The 24,695-nt window shown below is 37.2% G+C and overlaps 1 protein-coding gene across 1 annotated transcript in view; it reads right to left on the bottom strand.

The window, feature by feature from the left end:
• DNAJC1 (DnaJ heat shock protein family (Hsp40) member C1) overlaps window positions 1-24,695 on the bottom strand; it is a 106,259-nt gene that overhangs the window by 7,824 nt on the left and 73,740 nt on the right. Inside the window, exon 9 of the mRNA XM_071735077.1 lies at window positions 4,997-5,116. Within this exon, the coding sequence (XP_071591178.1) occupies window positions 4,997-5,116 (120 nt within the window). The remainder of the gene's footprint in view (window positions 1-4,996; window positions 5,117-24,695) is intronic.

Raw genomic sequence — 24,695 nt, 5'->3', positions numbered from 1 at the left:
ATTTAAAAAATCTGTACCTAATAATCACATTAAAGTCTGTTTGGCATGCCAGACAGCTTTTATTTCCTCTGTTATTTTTACAATTTGAACGTCCTTTGTAGTTACTGAAATTAATTTATGCCTTTCAGCAAATTTTTTTTAAAAAAAACTTTTTATCTATAAGGGTAGGTATTATCAAGTAAAATATACTTCTATAATTTCACATCTAAGTACTCCTTCTCAATTTTTGAATTCATCAAAAGTTGACAATCATTATTATAAATCTTCATAAGGGTTAGCATCTGTCAAATCAAACAATATAATTTTTGCAGAAATAGTAGTCTTGAAACTCCATTCCATTCATTATTTATACCATGCTACAGGGTGTTCACAGTGCTTAGGAAATCCAAGCATAACTTTTTTTATTTTGTTTTAAAAGGTCAATTATTTCCTTAAGTACTGGAGGACAGGAATGAGAACTAACCCTGGAGCAACAAATTCAGCAAAGAAAATGGGTCAAAGAACAGATGTTTAGAGGATGACAGAGAGCAGTGGTACAGGTAACCAGGTCAGCAAGCAGGAACCCTGATTAGAGTTAACTGAACTCCATTTCCCTTTCATAATCAAAATACTTGAAAATCTAATTTATAACACCAGCCAAGTGCAATAAAAATGACTTAAAAAGCTATAGAAGCCTTCAGTTGTGAAAGTAATAAGATTTCATTATACTAAGCAGGTTGGAAATCATCTTTATGGGAAAAGACTGATAAATTCCCAATATGCACATATTCATATTACAATTAGTTATTTAAATAATTAAACATACTGACAAAATGAGCACAACTTAACCTCATCTATTTTGGGTTGATTACCCACTGGCTGTTAAAAGACATCTTCCTGAAGAGAAGATAAACATATCCTAGATATCTAACATGACAAAAGTTAAATAAGCTTTCTTACAGTGCCAGTACTGCAGCTGCAAACTTTACCAAGCTCTGAGTTGAAAAGCATAGGAATATGTTGCAAAGATATTTATGCTGCAGAATAAATAGAAACAGCAGAACTGAAGGAGCTCAGGGCACCAGAGCATGGCTGTGGCTGTTTAGGGTTGGATTTTGGATGCCACTTTTCCAGTGGCCTGCATCACACCACGTGGATCTCCCTGTTTGCACAGAGACTCTGCCAGATATACCCACAGAGTGGGACTTACATTACTTACTCTTTATTTGTCTCATATTTTGGCAAATAGCAATTTACAAACATAAATGCTTATAAACCCCCAATTTGAATAGCAGTAGAAAAAAGAAAAAAATCTGAAAATTGTTGGCAATTACTGAACTTAAGAGCAGTCAAGCTAAAGTATATGCAGTGATTACTACCCAACTACAGTGACTATCTGGCTTCAATTTTTAAATTTTTTAAAATGAGTTCACATATGCTTCCAATTGTAGGGAAGGTTTTGTTTCCTCCTCATTTCTCCTAGACAGCCTGCACTTGCTAGTCTAATCACAGACCATATGAAAAGAAGGACCTAACCTCAAGCAGAATCACTACACTGATGTTTCTTGCAGATGTTTGTCTAACCTCTTCTTAAGGACCTGCAAATATGGAGACTCCACAGCAGCTTATTCCACTGCTTCATCATCTCCATTACAATTCTTTGCCCCTTAATATCTAACACTGCAGCCTGTGATAAAATCTGAGGTAATTACTTCTTGCCCTATAAAACTAACCCAGTGCACAAAGTTCCTGTTCACAGTTTTCTTTTTATGTAGTTGAATCCTCAGTTTGTATTTTCTTTCAGTTCAGCAACATGAATTTCTTCTGGTTTGCCTTGCAGGTCATGCTTTAGAGACCTCTATGCTCATCTGGAATCCCATATTTAGTGCAATGCTGAGAGCCAGACACAAACTAAGGATGTAGATGCAGGTTTATCATCCTCCTGTCCATATATCCTTAGCAAGATGCTTGCCTTTCTCACAACTAGCTATTTGTTGACTTTTATCTTGCTCATTATCTCTGTTGATCTCCATGTTCCTCCTGCTTTTTAAGAGCTACCCCTTCTACCCAGTTGTTAGAATGTCAGGAGGAAAATTCAGAAATATAAAAGTTCACAAAAGTCAGGAACACTTTCATCAAGTCACTTCATCCTACTTAAAAATTGCCAATACAAATTAAGACTGATGTAAGACTTTTTTTTAAAGGAAGGGGTTTAAGACAATTTAACATAGAGTTTCTACAGGGTGGTTAGAGGGACTGAATTCCTCTGATGCTCTGCTGGTGAATATGAAGTGTTTCAGTTTATTTCTGAAGGATATTGAAATATTTTTATAAATTGTTTATTTTTCTGAGGAAGAAAGCTTTTAGACAGAAGAAACAATGCAGAGATCATTTTGGACTGGGTTACTTTGAACTGGTTATATTAACACCTATTTAGCAAATCTACCATTAAAAAGGCTTAAAAGTGCATGGAAACAAGCACACTGTACCTCATCAATGCTTTCTACCACAGTTCTCCAATTGTGAAAGGAAAAGCAAGCCTTACTGTTCTTGATGCCTTAGAGAAGAATCAAGAAGAAAATTATCTCAGGTTTCTAAAAAGAATTTCCCGTGATACAGAAACGTCTGCAAAACAAATTCAAATCTGACCTTGAATGTTTTTCTTTTTGTAAGATTTAGTGCATTTGCCAGATAAAACACACTTCAGACTCTCTCTGGCCTGACCAATTTTAGATTAGCTGTAAGCAAGGAGTTCCCAGACTCTGCTACACAAGCCATTCCAAACCAGCAACTCATACAGCAGTATTATCCCCCTGCACCTCTCCCAGTGGAAACTGGGAACAGTTTGGGCAGCAAATGCTGCCTGCACATGCAGAAACCACTTTTTCTGTGGATAAAATTTTAAAAAAAAACAACCTAAGCTTCCCCTGCAGCTTTAGTCCAATATTTCTTATTCAATATGGTGATGCCCAAGAAAAAGAAGAATCTTCTCTGTAAATTTAGATGCTATTCTATGTCAAATTTAACAAATATAAAGGATCAGCTGTATGTTCAAAAGCTAAATAAACATATCTGAAGTAGTTCCCAGTTCCAACATTTCTGATCCTGTTTGACATGCCAGTTTGAGATCCAGTGAAGTTTCCAGGAAGCTTTTGTTTAAGTGTTTCCTATTAAAACCTAATTGCTGTAATTCTGTGCAATGTCATGATAAAAGCAGAAGGCACTCTAATAGGCAGGCTGTGTGAGGAAAGCTGACCTAGCATTATCAGCAGAGGGAAATTTTTAGAGAAGTAAAAACTTGTGTGGAGAACACTTACATTAATCATATAGTTGAAGGTCACTGGAAGTAAAAAGGATTACACTCAGACCTTTCTCCACACATAAAAATCCCTGAAAATCCCTTTTTCATACAAGAAAGTGACAGCTTATAGAACATACACTTTTCTTTCATTTCTCTTTTCAATTCACTGAACAGAAGATCAGGTTGCTCAAGACTTCTCACCTAATGGAAGGAGCAAGTGAGCTTTGTTTTTTCTTTCCAGTAACGGGTGTGTGTGCAAGTATGTTGGCTAAATACATTATGCAAAGGATTCTTAATAAGGCATGTTGTTACACCTGTGTCAAGAAATAGAGCAGAAAATGGGTGCAAAAGGCAGTCTTAAGTTATTGTTTAGTTTTGTGATGAGTATGTGGAATCATTGCACATGGCTGTATTATCAGTATCAAACAAATAATCTGATTTCCCAAAGGAATTTCAAAAGATCTTTCCCATACACAAAGAATACTATCAAGCTATGTGAAATATTCTTGCTGATGGCACATGCTTAGTAACTTGTGTCATCATTTTAATAAAGTCACTCCACTTCAGTACTATGAATACTTCAGGAGTATGATAAAGAACACTAAACTGAAGAAATAAAAAAGACAATTCCATTTGCACTGCAAGATTAGTAACTTCTTGCTTATATCAACTTACTTGCAAATAATGTGTTGTTCTGAAATGGTAAGAATGTGGATGGCTTGTTTTCTAGTATGTGGATCACAGAACTATATAGATGCATTACATTTTTAGCTTCTAAAAATGTATTTTTGTGGTTAGAGCAACAAGGAAAAAAGACCACGAAGAAGTACACAAATTGCCCAGAAGGCTACAATGGGTTACATTTCACTCCAGCCAGAGGCTTCGTTTCCCATTATTTAAGATGATCCCTGAAATATAATAAATAAAGAACACCTAATCTCGAAATGTACAGCAACGGATTTGAGCATTATTCTCATTAACCCCTCCAGAGCCTATAAAATAGGGTCAGCTGAAAGGGCTTTCAAATGGTCCTCAGCAGACACTAACATCATGTTCTAGTGATCTATTGCTTGAAAAGGAAAAGTCTTTTACAGCCTAGCCCCTAAGGGTTTTAAGATCGTAACACTTAAAATCCCTAAGTACAAGCTTTCTTTGATATGTGGTACAACACTATAAAATACAAATTAACAAGGATATTAATCATTTTACACAATATAATTACTAACCATGCTATAATCCAGGAAAAGGGACTGAAACATCATATGTATAACTCATTTTAAAGTTTGCAAAGATATTTCGGTTTAATTAATGGAAACCACCTGTATAAACACCATTAGCTCATCTACATTTTTTAAGGATGGGCTTGAAACACCAATGTAATCTTTAACCGAGTCACACAAACACTGGCTTGCAGTGAAAGGAGCCTGCTCCATCACCCCAAGCACACTGCTTTTCTGTTATTGGGTTACAGTAGCTCAAGTCTCTAAGCACCAGAATCCCCCACCCAGCTGATCAGTTACAGCTGTTAATTGTGGAGGGAGAGACTGGCTGACATCTGCTTCTTGCATAGTTAGTTAATGGTTCACTTCCAGGTCCTAAAAGGATTGTAGCCTCTCTCAAAAGATAATGTCTGCCCCCATATACGTCTGCCTCCTACACTGCCTGTCTTGTTCTGGTTTGTCACTCTCTATACAATGCAAATCTGAGTGAACTCACATCTGCCACTGATCGACCCAATTCGTGAGCAATCTTTTCCCATCGACCTGGGGTCCCCCCTGGGAACTTAACCATACTTCTTGTCAGCTGGCTGAGGTCCTCCTCTGTCCATTCAGGTGCCTGTAAAACATTTGTAAAACATTCATTACACTGGGATATTGGACATGTACTGTGAGGTAATACACTGAAAAATATCTTCAAACAAATTAATGGAATCGTGTAAAAAAAAATTAAATTAATAGTTGCAAGTATCTGGGTGCCATCTCCCTGTGCTGCTGCTGAAGACACACAAAAACAACAGACTGACAAATATTAAACACTCAAAAAATGCATTTTGCTTCTATACACTAACACGTTTAATTTCTATCTATATTTATACAATGTGCATAAGACCAAAATGGAGCAAAGAAAATGCAATAGTTTTATTAAAGATTAAATCACAGTTTAACATGCAAAATTTAAGGATTTAATTGCATTTATATATTTTTTCAGCAAAGACAAAGGAAATACCCTCATTTTTACATTTTTAAAAAGCCTCTGAATAAAATGGAACAGTCATTTTAGCATTTTCTCACCAAGTCATCCTATATTTTAGCATTCTGGGGTGATTAAGGAATGAAATCTGTTGATTCTAATATTCCATTAAGGCTATTAAGCAACACCCCTCCGCCTCACAAAACACAGTTATGCCACAAAACCAAACTGAATGCTTCTACCATGAAATAATTTAAAGTTACAAAAATATTTTGCTCCAACTACATCAGACAATCTGTTAAAAGCAGCTGTCTTTATAACAGCCCAAAAGAAGTGAACAAAGCAAGGAACAGACAATTAGAGCAGTTTAAGGCTCACACTTGCCCCAGAAGGCAAGACGCAGGAACCATCTCTGACATTTGCAGCACCTCTGGCAAGGACCACAGCACCAAATCTTTGTTACTGTCAGTAGTTTGCCATTTTCTTTATTTTTAAGGAATTCTTTACGGTGTACCTCTTCTAATCACCATTTCCGATAATGAACAGGCACATATCAAGCAGTTTGCATTACAGAGCCATCAGCACAGAACAACAGTCAGAGGTGAGTGACCCCAGGGACCATCTCCACAACTACAGCAAAGCTTCTCCCTGACACTAATCCTGCCTGTCATTCTCCCACTGTGCTCTAACCACACTGACATCCGCCTGCCGCACTGCAAGCTTAACGGGGCCCTTCCTGACTTTTTACTGTCTCCCCCAATCAATGGTTCAAGCGTGCTCTTTTCACCATGTCCAAATGGCAGCTTCACTCATAATCAAAGTGCATTGCTCCTGTTAAAGGGCTCCCCGAAAGGCTCCACCATTTGCATTCATTTGCAAAGCAAACTACTTTTATTCACTTTGTTCTGCTATCAAGAGTGTTCCCTGAAGCAGATAAATTGGCATAAATACAACCTGCCACTTAAAAGACAGTAAATAATAGCCAATAGTAGCAAGGATTTCATCAATCGTCTTAGTTTGGACCATGTAGTCCTTTATTCAATGCTGAAAGACTCAGACGTTCATATTCAGATAGTTTTTAATACAAGTATAAAATGAATTATCTATGATAATTCAAATGCAAGATGCCTAAATAATGTGTATCTGAGATCTTGCATATACATTACGTCCATTATCCTACAATTATACCTCAGCCTAAAGAATAAAATATAAATATACAGAAAGTTCCCACATTGCACCATAACCTTAATACTTTTATTGTATTAAACCAGTTAATATATTCCAGATATGTAATTATATTACAGTCCATATACATATATATATATACATATATATATGTATGTTTGTACTAAACTATTTCTTGGATATTTTTAGAAGGGAAGATTAAGGGTACCTAATGGTCCACTCATAACAATTTTCATTACTGTAATTTAAAAAATGAAGTCTTCTAAGAACTGTTGCTCAAAAATCAGTCAAGTTTTACAATGTAAATTTAGGCTTAGTATGAAGTTTGTTGTAATTTTCCATTTAATTATCTTGGGGGGGGGGGGATTGCTGTTTTTTATTTTCTATTTTGAGTTTGTGGATTAAAAACCAAAATAATAAATTCACAGCTTTCTCTCTTACAATATCCAAAGCATATCAAAGCAATTACCCATGAAAATCAAGATGATCTTTTCTGTGATGTACACGTGTCAGAAGCTTTCTGGTAAGCTTTATTTTCAGACTTTTTCATATGCTTTGATTTTCCCATGTACTCAAAAAATTCCTCACCATTTGTACATGTTATAGAAGTCATAAGGTTCCTAAATAACAGACAAAACTACACTCATTCTGTAGATCTGTATCTAATTATACAGTTAATTCACAGCACAAGAATTCATTAACTACATTAAAATATCAACTTGGTAATCTTACTTCAAGCTGACAGTAATTTTAGCATGTGCAGATCTAAAACGGTTATAAATTTGGAAAATCTTTGAAAAAGCTTTCAGAAAAATCCACTCTCAACCACTAAAGCTGCAAAGAGCTTTTGTGAATTTGCAGTTCCTTAGGAACAGTGAATTGTGCCTTTGGATGCAGCAGCGCCTACTGTGATCCCGCTACCCCCAGTGGCACTGAGGGTGGTCAGGGTGTGAATGTCTTCTCCCTGTCCTCATCTGGAGTGCACTGTAACTCTGAGAGTCAGATGAATGCATAAACATTCTGCTTTGTCACCTAAAACCATGTGTGCCCAATATCACTGAAACACTGGGCCAAAATTCATCTCTCCAGTAAAGCAATGGAGGACACCACATGGTGAGGGGGCAGCTGCTTTTACTACACACGCATTCAGATTTTGCAGTAAAAAAAAAACCTGTTCTGGGATTAACCCCCCATACTGAATACAAAATTAAAAGTACAGAGTTATGGACTGATGTCCATAAAATGAAAATAAAATGCAAGTGGAGATAAATAATTCCATGTTCCCATAAATAATAACACTTTTAAATAGTTTATCACACGTAGCTGGAAATATTGAAAGATTGGTTCACCCAAACTACTGTGTACCTTCTCTAAAAAAGAAATACAAATATGGTTCATCATCACTCTTACATGTGTATCTGCACTCAGCAATTCCATACCACCTCCTTTAACACGGCAGTGTTACTTTATTAGGATTTTTCTAAAATACAAGTAGCTCTATTTTCAATTATATTGAAAGCAAATTTTTAGAAAAGAAAGCATTTCTCTTCAAGAAAACACTGAATTTTTGAGCTGTTAACATTGATAAATATAAACCTATATACCCTTCTATTGATAAAATTGGGAAGTGGCTAGTATTGGAGAGTTTATAAAGAAGCTGAAAGTTGTTTATATTGACTTGACAATACAAAGTAATCGGATTTTTTTTAGATTAAATTTTAGTTTTAGACCGTTTCTTCCTGTCATCAATATACTGTAAATTCAATTAAAATCATTGTTGTATGGAAGCCTGGGTAATGTTTTCTATCTGGCTAGGACTCTGTGCTATGCTTCATCTAATTTTGGTGATTCACTGGTATGAGAATGTGCAGTCCATGATCTTGCAAATAAGCCATGAGGCAGCATCTCTTTAAAAATATCTCTGCAAATGGTTGAAGAACAAGGATTCTAGTAAAATCTCAGACAGTTTTGCAATGCAGGATACATCTAAGCAACAAGAAGGCGGTGTTTCTACCCACTAACTGTAAGAACAGAATGTGAAAGTATTCTGATTAAGTTTCTTGCCCATAATGTCTTATTTCTCTTACATTATTCTTTCATATTCTTACAATTTCTTGCTTTAGCTACAAGAAGTCTGTAGTCAGTCTTGTTTTATCAATACACATTCGGCATTGTGATTCAGCTGTGGCTGAGGATCTGCTACAGTTCTGAAGATCTTTTGTGAAGATCTAAAGATTTGCTAAACAGTACTAATGATCTGAACTCATATCCAAAGCCACATGTTCACTTAACTCTTTGTTCCTTCTCAAATCCCATTTCCAAAACAAAACCCAAACAACAGAACAAACCCTCAAAACCAAACCCAAACAAATCCATAAGGACAGCTATCCTGTTTCAGACCAATGGTCAAGGTAGACCCATAAACTCATCATTTGCGCTCAGGGAGCGCAGCTGCAGAAAACTTTACTATATGTTTTGTGATTAACAAGAAGGACTATATTTAGCATTCATCTTTTCCAGTCCTACTTTGCTTTAAAAAGAGAGGAGCCATATGCAGATACTAAGACCAAAAGGAAGGGAAGCATATAGGTTACCTATATTTCCCCAACCACTTTCCCTAAGGACAGTTACTCTCAGCTCAAGGAACTGCTCTAGGCTGGTATTTTTATCAATTTAATAACCCTCACTAAATCCCTCTATGATCAGGTGACCTGCCTGGTGGATGAGGGGAAGGCTGTGGATGTGGTCTACCTGGACTTCAGCAAGGCCTTTGACACCGTCTCCCACAGCATTCTCCTGAAAAAGCTGTCAGCCCACAGCTTGGACAGGGGCACTCTACGCTGGGTTAGGAACTGGCTGGAGGGCCGGGCCCAGAGAGTGGTGCTGAACGGGGCTGCATCCAGTTGGCGGCTGCTCACCAGTGGTGTCCCCCAGGGATCAGTGTTGGGACCAGTTCTATTTAATATCTTTATTGACGATTTAGATGAGGGGATTGAGTCCATCATCAGCAAGTTTGTAGATGACACTAAGCTGGGGGGGAGTGTGGATCATCTGGAAGGCAGGAGGGCTCTGCAGAGGGACCTGGACAGACTGGAGAGTTGGGCTGATTCCAACGGGATGAGGTTCAACAAGGCCAAGTGACGGGTCCTGCACTTTGGCCACAACAACCCCATGGGGAGCTCCAGGCTGGGGACAGAGTGGCTGAGAGCAGCCAGGCAGAAAGGGACCTGGGAGTCTGGATTGACAAGAAGCTGAACATGAGCCAGCAGTGTGCCCAGGTAGCCAAGAAGGCCAATGGCATCCTGGCCTGGATCAGGAACAGCGTGGCCAGCAGGCCCAAGGAAGTGATTCTGCCCCTGTACTCAGCACTGGTGAGGCCACACCTCGAGTACTGTGTCCAGTTCTGGGCCCCTCAGTTCAGGAAGGAGATTGAGGTCCTGGAGCAGGTCCAAAGGAGGGCAACCAGGCTGGTGAAGGGACTCCAGCACAGATCCTATGAGGAGAGGCTGAGGGAGCTGGGGCTGTTCAGCCTGGAGAAGAGGAGGCTCAGAGGAGACCTCATCACCCTCTACAACTCCCTGAAAGGAGGTTGTAGCCAGGTGGGGATTGGTCTCTTTTCCCAGGCAACCCTCAGCAAGACAAGAGGGCATGGTCTCAAGTTGTGCCAGGGGAGGTTTAGGTTAGATATTAAAAAGAATTTCTTTACAGAGAGGGTGATCAAGCATTGGAATGGGCTGCCCTGGGAAGTAGTGGATTCTCCATCCCTGGAGATATTTAAAAAGAGACTGGATGTGGCACTTAGTGCCACAGTCTAGAAACTGCAGCAGTAGTGGATCAAGGGTTGGACTTGATGATCTCTGAGGTCCCTTCCAACCCAGCCAATTCTATGATTCTATGTAATCCTTCTGGATTTGCAACTTCATGAGGAGTTGCTCACAACTGCTACTTATGATACAAGGAACCATCTTAAGTCTGTTTTGAACCTGGCTCCTGCTAGCTTTGATGACATCTAGCACTAGGCTGTGAATGAAGAACCTGCAAATAGTCTGTATCTACTGACTTCTGTGTCACTTACAGCTTTGTTCAAAATATCCCTCTATAGAATTCCCCCATAAGCTGACTCTTCCAATCTAAAGAGTCCTAGTCCAAACTGTTGGTTTCTCATGTAAAAACCCATCTCTTATTATGCAGTCCTGTCCTTTTTCTAAACCACCTGCAATTCCACTACAACCAACCTCTTTGAGATGAGGTACCAAACAGTACACAGCAGGACTGGAATAAGGATTCTTCTGTTTTGCTTTTTATTCCTTTCTTAACAATCTGTAACATTTGCATATGTTTTTTTCTTTTCTGTTGTTGTAGTTTTGCTTGGTTTTGTTGTTTTGGTTTTGCTTTGTTTGGTTTTTTTAAAACAAAATTCCTAAGATCTCACTCCTCAAGAATCACAGCCATCTCAGAGCACATCATTTTGTTCATGAAATTAGGACAGTCATCCACTGCTTCAACATTTGCATAACACACATGTATTTACATAACACACATGTATTTACACACTGGGAAGGCTTTCTGCCATTTTATTGCCCAAGCAAAGTCTTAAGATCACTCTGCAGTTCTGCAGTGTCTGTGTGCAATATCATTACTCCAAATAATATCATCATTGATAAACTCTCTCACCTCAAAGCTCACTTTTTCTCCATATTACCATGTTTAATACACTACATGAATGCACTGAGCAGCTCAGCTCCTAGCAGTCTCAGCCAATTCCACTGCTAACTTTGCTCTATTGAAAGAACTCTTTATTTCTACTCTCCATGTTAAATATTTTAACTAATTACTTATCTTGGGAAGATATCCTTCTTCTTACACCGTGACTGCTTTCTCTCCCTAAAAGCCTACAAGACTTGCTGAAGCATTCTCAAAAATCAAGAGGACCATATCAATCAGACCATCTTACTGCATATTCATTAATCCTTCAAAGAAGCCAGAGCCTTAACAGGCGAGACATGTTTACAGTAGCAATGTTCAGGACTCCACATAGGTCATATTTATTAGGTGTTGACTAATTCTATTCTTTATTTAAGTTTCTGATAGCTTTGCTGAAAGAGATGTCAGATGTACAGGCCTGTAAAGGTCCCTGAATTCCACTGACAACTTAATAAATAAACAGAATGACACATTTGCCATTTCAGTCCTCAGGCACACAGGAAAATACTCAGTTAATTGAATTATTTAATCCTTAAATTTTCTTTGAACTCTTGCTTGCATATCCTCAGGTCCCAGTAACTTAAATAATTTAATCTTAAACAATATATTACATAGAAGAAAATAACATTTGAGATTAAATTTAGAATTCTTCAAAACAACTACATATAAATATGAATATACAACTAATTATCTTCACTTATATCATAAGGTTGGCAAGATAATATCCTAACCATAATAATTTTTGTTTATACTATTCCTCACACAGTAATGCCTTCAGCATTAAAATATTAAACAATATACATAACGTAAGTAGACAACAGCTCTTACAGAAGAGTGAGAACCTAAGAATCATGAAGTTTCATCTGCTTCAGTAGCAGGTCTTCTACCACATGCAGCAGCAAATGTTCTAGTACAGAGAGATTCTTTCCCTTCAGCTGCCCCCAACCTTATTTCAGAAATTAGGGATTTCTGAAGCATGAAGTTGAACCCATTTCTGTTACAAAGTCAGAAAATGAAGTTGTCTATCTTAATCTTAATTTTTCTCTTAATTAACAACATAACTTAGCTTTGTGCACACATTTCTCTTCTCATTTCTCACTTCTCTCCATGCCCTGCTGCCTTTTTTTTTCTCCATCCTATGTATTTTTGACCTGAGCTACAGCTCTGAATAATACAGGGAAGACAACCCAAAAAAAGATACCCAAACACTACCATTAAGCAATATGGTTTCGTTATTTTCTGATCAGACAGCTAAAGACTATTTTTTCTGCAGTAGGAGGGTCCATAAAAAAACACAGGACTCCTCAGGAGATTTTTCTAGACCTTGCCTGTTACAGAATGTGGATTTCACAGACATTTCAATTAGTGCAGCCCTGAATAATTCTGCATTACCCCTTTGCAACTCACCGAACTATACACCATTTTCAGTACTGAACAGAACCTTTCAGAACCTGAAACTCCTCTAGTGACATTTTGCAGTAACAAAAATTTATGTTTCCTGTTCTTTAACTAAGCATTACTCTAAGTACCTTCCCTGTCACCTTATCATTACTTTGTCTCTATAAGAAGGCTTGCTGACAGAACCTGTCAAAAGCTTAATAAAATCCAAGTAAACTGTAAAGCTCTAATAACAAGCCTTAACTTTTCTTCAAATTCACACTGACTTTTTACTATTATGTTACAACTGAAGCACCTAACAGTATCATTCACTTCATAATTTCAAAAAATTACCCAGTATGGAATTCATGATAACCAGTCTGTACTTCCCAGTATCCTCAATGAAGCTCAAAAATTGGTATTTCCATCTCTCATTTCAAGGCTCATTTAAGTAATTGCTACAATATTAGCAGCAGTATTAAATGGATTTAATATTAGACTTATTTTTAGGTCGAGTAATAGTGAAGACCATTGTTCCAAGCAATTTCTTATTTATCAACTTCAGATGAATGCTTCAATCTAAAACATTCCCTCCCTGCATGGCTTCAATACATGATGTCAAAAATACACTAAACACCTTTGTAGTAAATACAGGTGAAAAAGACTTTTAGCCTGAGCACCTTCTTTAAACTGCTTTATATTTTTGATCATCCATGATCTGAACAAAATTCTTGACAATGTTCCTTCATCTATTTTCTTTGAAATAATAATAATTTTTTTTTTTGTTTCTGGTCTTAGCGAATTTAGATGTGTATTTGACTTGCAAATTATATGCTCTTTGGCATGAGCCTTTCCCTTTCTAATTTTTTTTCCCCCAGCTAAGCATCTATCTTCAATTTTTTGTCAAGAGTAACTTAATTCCAGTAAAATTTGTATATTTGAGATTCTTCCACTACCTACCATACTGACTATTCACAATTTTTGTTCTAAACTTCCAGTCTGTTAGCCCATCCAAACTGCATGCCAACACATGAGTTTTACACATAAAAAAATTAAAACTGTCTCTGCCTTTCATTTCTAGCCATTGGCCCTTCTATGTGTTCCTCCCAGGCTGAGCAGCCCTTTAAAACCAGCTATCTTCTCCCAGCTAAGTTAAAAGGTCTCTCCTTTTACTACTTTCAACCTTCGACCTTCAACCTGCCTATTTTCCATCTATTTTTTTTCAGGTAAATCCCTAAATTACAAAACGGTGTTCAGAATTGATCTCTCCTTTCCAACTCATTATTTATTCCTATTTCAAGGATCCAGAACTAAGAGCTTTTTTAAAGAATCTGTAGGGGAAAACAATGCTGAGCATTAACTTTCAGGTTTTGCAGACCAAGAACACCTAAAAAAATAATTTCTATATTATTTAAATAAAAGTAGTTCCTTATGAATACAGCTGGAATTGTTCTAAAATAATGATATGTAAATGACTAGTCATTGATATAAATGATCATTCAGTTAAAACTGCAACCTCTGGAAAGACAGGGGAGGTAACAGGAATGAAAACACTTCATTATTCTATTGTAAAAACATTTCAAAATATGACAAGTGAGAATTTTTTAACAGGAGTCTGTGGCAAGATTTTGGTTGCTGGGGTGGCCTCTGGAAGGAGGTGAGGGACACAGTGACCTCCAGCTGGCTACAACAGAGCCACTGCAGGTGCCAGCTGAGCCCAGTAGCCAAGCTGGTGGCACCTCTGGGGAAATGTATTTAAGAAAGGGCAAAGTGCTGTAAAGCAGTGTGAGGAGTGAGGGGAAGTGTGAGAAACAGCCCTGCAGACACCAAGGTTGGAGAGGGATGGGGAGGAGGTGTTTCAGGCACCAGAGCAGAGATTCCCCACCAGTCAGTGAAGAAGACCATGCTGGAGCAGATATCCATGCCACAGCCTGTGGAGGACCCCATAATGGAGCAGGTGGATGTGCCCTGGAGGAAACACAGCCCACAAAGGACTCATGCTGGAGTATATTTATCCTGATGGACTGCAGCCTGTGAAAGTCCCATGACAGAGCATGGAGAAGTCTGAGAGGGAAGGAGCAGCAGGAGGTAACTTACAGACTGACCAAACACCCCATACATACCCATCCCCTGGCACCACTGGAATCAGGGAGAAGGTAGAGGAACTGGGAAAGGAGGAGTGAAGTTGAATCTTCATGAGAAGTGGAAAAAGGGTGGTTTAGGTTTTGTCTTTGTTTCTCACTGTCCAATGTCCACTGTCTCACTCTATCTTAATAATAATAATATATAATTTTTTCCCCCAAGTTGAGTCTGCTCTGTCTGTGACAGGAATAGATTACTTGATCTCTATGCCTTTACCCCAAGAGCTTTTTCATCTTTTTCTCCTCCAGTCCTGCTGAGGTGAGGGAGTGAAAGAGTGGCTGGGTGGGCACCTGGCAGCCAGCCACAGTAAATCCACCAAAGAATTCTGAAGTAACAAATGACAACATCCTGGCTTGTATTTAGGAGACGTTTGGAGGAAAAATCTTTGGTAATCTCAGCTCAAAACTATAGGAGTAGATTACCAGCATTTATGTCTGCTGTTGGTGGTTACAGCAGCACAAATACCTGATTGAGAGTAAATCTCTGCTAGCAAGACAGTAGCCTGCAAATCTACCTCCACAATGAGTAAATATGTTATCTATTATGCATAATAAAACAAAATGGTTGGATTTCCTACTGTAACCAGTGATAATTTTTGGTAAAAGTTATTAACTTGTAATCAGAGGTTACTCCCTAGTGATTTAGGCGCTTCTAAAAAATTTATTCACATTTTTAATTTTTGACCAGCTTGTAAAGAAGGAAATCTTCTGTGGGTGTCTAAATTCTAAAGACATTTCTGTTACCTCTTAAATGGCAGCATGGATTGGTTGCCTTCACTGAAATACTGAACCTTTTTCATGGTCACAAAGAGATCATAGATAAAAATGACAGTTCCCTAAAACACAGATAAAATGAGCATATGTGAAAAAGACACAAAACCACAAACAACCCGATTTGAGCATAAATGTCCTCATTTAGAGAAAAATTACTCCCTGCACAGTCTTCAGCTAGTATCAGAAACCTAAATTAACTAAGGAACTTCCTACCCTTGATTTTCTTTGATGAGAGGTGTTTTGAAGAATGATCTTGTTGAAGAAAGACACAACTTATATTTGATCAATAATTTCAAGATACTTTCTTTGGTAAATTAAAACTGACATTACTACTGCAATTTGTGATTCTTTGAGAGTGGGGTTAAATTCAGCAAGTAAATGCGTGCCACTTAGTACAGAATCACAGAATCATCTGACATCTGCAGGTCATCTGGTCCAACATTTTGCTCAGGCAGGGACACCTAAAGTCAACTTTTGAGAACCATGACCATAGCTTTTGAATAACTAACCCCAAGAAGGGAGATTCTACAACCTCAACAATTGGGCAATCTGTGTCACTCCCACAATAAATGTGTTTCCTGATGTTCAGAGGGACACTTACATTTGTGCCCATTCTTGTATCCTGAATCAAAAAGTCTGTTAGAAGTTAAATATGGGTAAAGGCTTAAGTTAATTTGTGTGTTAGGAAAGCACTTAAGCAGATGAAAGCTTTTTAAAAGTTGCACTTTTTAAAATTCTACGTGGCTTAAGGAAAAAAAAAAGGTCAAAGTCAGTGTAGAAACACATCCAAAATCCCACAACTTTTCCATGCAGTTACAACATACACGTGGCAGAGCTGCCTCCTACAATTTGTTGTTGCACCTCAAGTAAATCTGAGTTTTGCTTTCAGAGGCCATTCTTCCTATGGTATGAGGGATGACATTTTGGAACAGAATTCTCCTAATACATCACTCAGTATAAAGCCATCACATCATTTATTGCCATCCTTCCGCTAAAGCACTCACATCAAACTTTGGAAATCACAGAACAAAAAGTGTATTTTTTGTCACATTATAGTCTTCCTCCTTTCTTAAGCAGATCTATCAGCCATGCTGACACTGCTGTATGGAAGACACTGAGTTATGAGGTTGGGGACAGGAATATAAAGACTGTTCTGTGATGACTTCTCCAGCAATGGCCTAATTAAAAGACACTAAGAACTATTATTGGTAGTGAAGCTGCTGTGTCCTCAATGAGTTATACTCAGCACCTAACCAAGGCACCACTGGTCACTGCAACACCTGAACTTGTTTAACAGGAAGAAACACAACTAGGCATCAGAAAAAATGGTACTTTAATATTCTGGTTCTTGGGAAAGATCAGCAGATCTAACAACTTTATGAATATGGTAGTATAAATGGGATGGTACTAAATCAAAATGTGTGATCCTTTCAACTTATATATAAGCTGGAAGCTCATCAACTGGAACTGACATAAAAAATAGCCAGCTTTACTGGTAGAAGGGTGACTACATTTCCAGTGTTACCCAGAGATCAAAAAAGCAAAAGATAATACCAAACAGGTAAAAAAGGTCCTTTCAAAGATACAGAGAATCTAGCTTTAGAAAATAAAACAAGCAAACAAACATGCTTTTTAGACCATGTTTTGTTTTGTTTAATCCAGAATGGTCTTCTGATCTTCTTCACACCCCTACACTCATTAAACAAATGTAACAGATTAACACATCACAGAAGAGGGATATGAGCACTTGTGTTAATGTACCATAAATTTAGGCTGGATGTTAAAAGAATGCTTCCAAGTGATTTTTAGCATGCTAAAAGGCCCTGGAGGGACTTGGGTTCAGTCAGGAAGAGAAAATCCTAATCCATTCCAAAATGGAGCATGTTCCATAGCAAGTTCCCTCTAGTACTAACACAAAAATATGTTAACTAGTTATTGGCAAGGCATCAACTCCATTTACCATTTTCTTTTTAAAAGAAGGAGCTACAGCCAAAAAGTAGCAAAGCATCTGTCTCTAGTAATATACAGCTGAAAAAAGCCACTGGTCTACAACTAATGGTTTCACACTAATTTCTTGCAGGCTTTCACTCTAGAATTAACATGAAGCTTTAAGCTACAGCCCTTATCATGACCAAATACATGCAGGAATGCTTCAACTACCTACCTGTGTTACCATTAAGCAATCTGAATTACCCTCCCATGAAGCAGATAGCTTTCAAACTCATGAAAAATAATTCAAATTGTGACATATTTCCACAGCTTTTGAAACTAAAGTGTTCCATCATATTTACACAAAACCTGGCTAATCTTATCTTTTTCTGTTTGTCATTCCAGCAAATGACAGGGGCAAAGAGGTGACTTCTTGCCACATTATCAAAATCATATCTACTTTTGCATCATGCAAGCCAAAGAAAAAAATGTCACAATTAAATGGTTCATAAATATAACACTGAAATTACTATGTAAGTCAATGTAATTGAACAGAAATTAAAATGTAGGTTTTAATTGCATATTATAACTTAAATACTAGCACTTAGCAGAAAGCATTAACTCATTTATTTTTTAATTGTTAGCTGCTTCAAGGCAATTGTTTTAATGCAGAAAAACATGAGAAGCTCTTCAGTAAATTTGATTGCAGGACACTCAGGCACGCAGATTAAATAAACTATAGGTTGAACAGGTAATTAGGTTTGGTCTGTGATACACTAATGTGGAGACAAATTCCCAAAGAAAGGGAATAAATGTTCTTTAATCTTCTCTCAAAACACCATTCTATTTGGATTTTTAAGTGCAGTTTGAAAAAATATTCTCATTTTATAGAGAATATGATACTGCAAATCATCTAGAAGTATATAAGTCAATGAGTTCTTCAGAAAAAGAATTTTCTAACTTTCACAAACTTTAATAAATAAATGCATTGGACAGTAAGTTCTCAACAGATGGCAGGTGGCAACTTTTTTCATAATTACTTGATATATTAAAAATCTATGACCATGCTGTTAAATTCACTAGAGAAGATGAGCCCAAAGGCATGCAGACACATTAAAGCATATGATTAGTCTTTATGAGTTAGGAGTGTTTTCCTTGCAAGGTTCTTTCTCTCATAAAATACTAAGCAGACTAAGCAACTCTCAAATATATCACAACATCAGGCTGTTATATACTGGGCTGTATACTCTTTTTTTAATCCAACAGTTCAAGAACTACCTTCACAATTTGCATCTCAAGGACAGTCATTGTATTTAAGAAATTCTGCCTTTTGAAAATTCTAGGAAGTGCCATTACCAATATAACAAACCTCAACTGCAATGTTGAGAAAGGAACCATTCCTTATACCATGCCATCAATGAGGATTCTCCTCTTTTGGCCGTTTGAGTAAGGAATATATTGTCCAGCAGCATTTTACAGAGAATGGTTTATGCCAAAACATTTGCATCCCAATTCAGAGAGTACTTAACTTCCAATATGGACACAACTCCTATTCATTTTAATGGAAGGCAATTACCTGCTCAAGTGTGCTGAACTGAGGATTTGAAGACTAAAGATGATGTTTTCAACACTACATCCTGCCTGTCAAAAACTATATATATAAAAAAAAGGCTAATAACTAGATTGAGATTGTCTGAAAATTCCTAAGTGACAAAATTCTTATGTCAGCAGCATTAAATCATTACTTGGTAAGGCAGGATTACCTATTTTTCTTTACAGGCAAAACAAAATCCAAACATCTCTCACGATCAGTTTCCTTTTAGCTTGCCCTAGTTCATAGTTTCAGGGCAATATCTGCAAGCAAATTTGATCAAACCTCACTATAATCACAGCCTCAGAAAACCAAGGAGAGCAGCAGTACCAAGCACTGTAAAAGAAGAGAAGATACCAAACCTAGCTAGATTTTAGTTGGTTTGTCTGGAATTTATTTGAAGCTAACTTCATTCTCCACTTCAAAGGTATCTAAAGTGAAACAACAGTCTGTGCTTCTCAAGCTCATACTAAAAACCCAAAAAGAGCAGCACTGAATTGCACAACAGAAGTTGGTGTCATAAACAGCAGATTCTTACGGATCCCTAAACTGTAGTTCCTGTGAAAATCTCATTTCAGGGATTTTGCCACCCTTGCCTCTCATTTATTGGCAGAATTCTGAGGATACACTGTGTCAGTTCTGGACTGAACTCTCTCTCCATTCTGTCAGATGGGCAGCAGTAAGTGGGGCAAGGTCATGAGGACTAGCCAAGCTTCCACATCCTTCTCCAGCTTCTACCCCTTATATATGCAACTACAGTCTCTACCTGCAGCTCCTCTATTCTTTTTTTCAGAGTTGTGACAGGAATGATATTGTTTTGGGAGGTGACAGGGAGGAAGCACTGCCAAGAAAATCAGGATTTTCACCAACTGTGACCCCAACTGGGCTAAATCAGAGCATTCCCTCTGATGTTTCCTGGATCTCTCCCAGGCTGAAAGGAAGAAAAAGCAACACAAAGAAGGCTCATATTTACAAAGAGATTTCACAGCTCCTTGCAAACATATGTAAAAGGTACTCTGTCCAGCTTTAGGGCAGAGGAGACACTCTCAATGAAAACAGTCAGATTTTCAGTGGATAACCAGGAAAGAGAAGAGTTCCTGCTTCTCCTCACAGGTACAAGGTTTCTCTTATGTCTACCATGTCTTTCTGTGACAGACAACTATCATGCCAATCACAGAAATAAAACAGGACTCAAGACCTGAGGTACATTAAGTCCAAACTTAAACTGAACTTGAGTTATAAGAATTAATATAATAAAAGGTATATAGCCCTAGTCTGGACCCAGGCAGGTGTCTGAACAGAGGTTAAAGTGCTGCCCAGTGCAGAACCAGAGCTACATTTAACAAAAACCCCAGTGTGTTTGTACACAGATTAATACTCTGCACAATTAGCTTGAGCTCTTTGGTAGTTTTCATCTGACAGACTCAAAAAAACTGAGGACTACACACTGAAAACACACATGAAAAACCAGTCAGACTGAATTATGGCAGAAAGTCACATCAATCACTTCTTCTGGAATACCAATTCAGTTGAAATACTACTGAAAGCCCCACAGCATCTGAAGTGTGGTGTTGAAATCAGTGCATTATTCTCCTTGTCTATACCAGACAAGAACCTATGCTAATGTATTTAATTAGACAGAAAGTTTAAGAACCCAATCAAGATCAGGAAATATCAGGCAAATGTCAACAACTGCATGCTGTTAATTCAATACATATGCACAGCTGAGGGTTTTGGTTGAGGTTTTTTTTTTGTGGCATTTGGTTTTGGTTTAGTGTGTTGGGTTTTGTTTGTTTGTTTGTTTTACTACTGTATAATTGTTGATATAACATATTGTTACTATTTTTAGGAAACGTCCTCAGGGAAATATATTTTGGCTGATTGCTTTCCCTTGCAATCTATTTGGTTGTGCTGTGAAACATACTGTTTACAAAAAACTTTCTCCCTGGATGTCACATCAAATAATTTTTCTGTATCATTTAGATGCTTTTTAATACTCTCCTTAAAGGCTTATAGCAGAACTTTCCTTTTGCATAGATTACAACACCTCTCCATTCAGACTAATTCTAACCAGTGTAAGCATGGCACATTTGAGAGCAGACTATTACCAAATTACATATTCTATAACAACACCATTACTTTCTATAAATACAATAATAAATTTTAAAAATTAAGTTTCCTATGCTTTGTTAACATACCCAACCTCATTACCCAACACAGGTCAACGACAGAAAGGCAGAATAGGAAATACATAAATTCCATATTCTTACATAGCAGTTGTTCAGTTATATTGATTTTATTCATGGTCATTATATATTCATGACCTATTTTAGGCAAAATCTTGTAAGTCTTGGTTCAGGGCTTACTACTTCTGGTGTTTGTCCCAGTCATAACAACTATTTTTTCTGACTCCATCAATAGGAGAATTTATTTTCTTCATTTTGTATTTACAAATACAGTTTGTTCTTTGATGTACGTCTGCCACAACACTGGAAACACCAACTTGAGATTCTCATTGAAGAATATTTCATCATCAAAATACTGTAACTTTATTCTTCCTTAAGAAAAGCTGAGGATAAAAAGCACTTCATTCTTAATACTGCAGTAGAAACTAAATTTCTGACCCTAAAGATTTGATATTCACAGCTCAAAAGCAGAGAGGTCTTACTCTAGATTTAAAGATGTGGGTCATCCTCTCCAAGGAAAACTCAGTAATTGAAAAAATAGCTGTTTGGGTTTTTTTAAATCACATCTATGCTCTCTATAAACTATTGAAGCACAAAGCAAAGTCCATAGAGGCTCAAATATTTAGAGACAGAACTGTAAAATGAAGGTTACCCTCTGCATTTAAGGAAGTTGATTAAAAAAGTACATACATCAATTACTTCTAAACCAAACAAAAATACCCCAATTAGCTAGGAATATGCTAAAGACATCGATTTGCTAGAATTAGACTGCTTTGGTTTAACACGTAAAGAAACAAAAAGATTAGCCATAAAACCAACAAAACCACTGGCTGTTACATGTGTATGGGACAAAAGAAGCTTACACAAACATTTTAGAATAACCAAGGCATTCCTCTACTGTTCTGGTACATCAAGTCCTGTACAAACATAGTATGTAACAAAAAGGAAGTCTTCCCAACACTGTCCCAACTATTACCATCAATACTTTATCAATAGAATTCTGCTGCACAGAAGCAGCATATACATTGTTTTGTACCTGTTCACTGACCTCAGGTGGAGAGTCTGAGTGCAGTACACAGGCAGATTTAAACACCTATTTTAAAAAAGCTTATGTGTAGGACAAAAGTAGCTTTTTCATTACAAGTAAGAACTCCAATGCAAATATTATAACTGCAGGAGTTATCTACAGGACATAAACTGTAGAGCTATTTTAAAATGCAAACCCCAATATTCTACTCAGGCTGAATGTGCAACATTTGCAGTGACACAAAGCATAATAAACCACAGGAAAGCCTGGAGTCTTCTGACTTAACACTTTCAGTACCACTCTAATGAAGATTTTGGGATGTCGTGGTTTGTTTGTTTGGGTTTTTGTTGTTGTTGTTTTGTTTTAAAATGAAGTATCTCTTGAGTGACATTACATTGCTTAGGAGTTTGGTAATGGAATACTGAGATTTTCACCTCAGGGTTACTAAATTCAATATGGCCAAGATCAATAGCAACTCAAAGTCATCACCATTTGATGAGAGTTTGGAGCTCAGGTTAAAATGTATTATGAGCTTAGACTATCTCCTACTGAATAGCTTCATAACTGACACTAACAGGTATAGTTGCTGGCAGTCTCAATATAAAGCCTTAAATTCAATGGGCACACAGAGTGATTTACTTTCTTGACCTACAGCAATCCCCCTGGGTTAGGGTCGAGGCAAGACACCATGAGGAACCTTGGACTGCTGGTTGCTTGTCCTGCTGTCCCAGGAAAAAAAGAGATTTAGAATATAGACACACTTTTTAGATACCATATTTGTTTCACTGCTTAGAAAAAGAAAATCAAGTTATTTCAGAACTAGATGACCTCAGGTAGCAACAGAATAACCCTTCTCCAAAGACCAATTTATTAAAACATCTGGTTTACACAGCACCTTAATCCTGCTAAGATACAAACTGCTTGCTTAAGGAATTAACATTTTTTAAAAGCCTGGAAACTGTGTTCAGGTAATCTGTTATATGACATCTGATTAGAACAAGCACCATGTTATTTGCTACTAAAGAAAAAGCATACTCAGATTTCAAAGCAGCACAGATGTGGGAAGATTCACAGCAGAAAAGAGCAGGTGGCAGGCTAGCTGGCAATTATGAAATGTTAAAGATTATAATACGACTAAATTTAACTGTCAAAACTGTATTTTTTAAATAACAAAATAATAATTTAGCATTTGTATTTCATTTTGCCTTTTAATGCTATAAAGCAGAGGGACCTTCCTTCTACATTTAAAGTTATTTTATATCATTATTCCACAGGCAGCTTTCAAATAAAACTATCATGATTAAAAAGCTCACTTGGTTATCAACATCCTGTGTATGAAACAAAGTGCTTTGATGGCCCATGCTGAGAAAAACAAACCCACAAACTGCATTTTAACCAGAAAAGAGTTCACTACAAGGTGACCACAGCCTGAAGTTCATCAATTTGAGAAAATGGCAACTACTAAGCTTCCAGCACCTACCAATAAATTACGTAAAAAACATGTTTATGTGCTTTGTTTCATGCTATTCTAAATAATCCTAATTTAAAGATAGAAGTAAACAGTAGCAAATGAAGGAGATCCCCATTACCTGAACTTCCCAAGCTCTGTGCATAAAAATAGTTTTTACTGCTACTGCTTTAGTAAAATCAAGCCAGGTGCTCCTTCAATATCAAAAAACCCCCGAAAAATGCTGCAGGATAACATGAAAAACAAAAATAATGAGAAACATGATTTTCTATCCATACATCTGGTCCAGCTGGAAGGGATCAGGCACTGTCTTTCTCCACCTTTATCTCCCCCTTTACAGAGCAAGCAAATATCAAAAGGTTAAAAGTAGTCACCCCTCATTGAGGTAGAACTTGGAACTCTTATCTTCAGAGACAAACAAGTCAAATAATGACACAGAACTAAGAGGAGATTCCAATGGAAGATGATGAGCAATCTGAAAACCAAAAGGAATTATGCCCCTGATCTCAGTGAAAACAATAATAAATCTCCCATTGATTTCTCAAGGGCCAAGATTCTAACGCACCAACATTATTCATATAAACAATTAACACTCATGAAAACAATAGGTATTAAAGTAATATAAAATCTAATCACAACAAAGAATATCAGAGAAACCCCACTGAGAGACAAATTGTTCAGCAGTGATTCCAGAAACAGTAAATATTAAATAAATATGGATATTTGTAGAAAGGACAGAACAAGATTAGATGTAACAAAACATGTCACTAATAAGTGAACAGCCCAACAGGAAAGTAAAGGGTTAAATCACTGCAATTTCAGTCATTTCAGCCTTCCCTTACC

Source organism: Heliangelus exortis, chromosome 2 (genome assembly GCF_036169615.1).
Source record: "Heliangelus exortis chromosome 2, bHelExo1.hap1, whole genome shotgun sequence".
Lineage (NCBI taxonomy): Eukaryota > Metazoa > Chordata > Aves > Apodiformes > Trochilidae > Heliangelus > Heliangelus exortis.
This window is presented reverse-complemented; position numbering and strand designations above follow the sequence as displayed.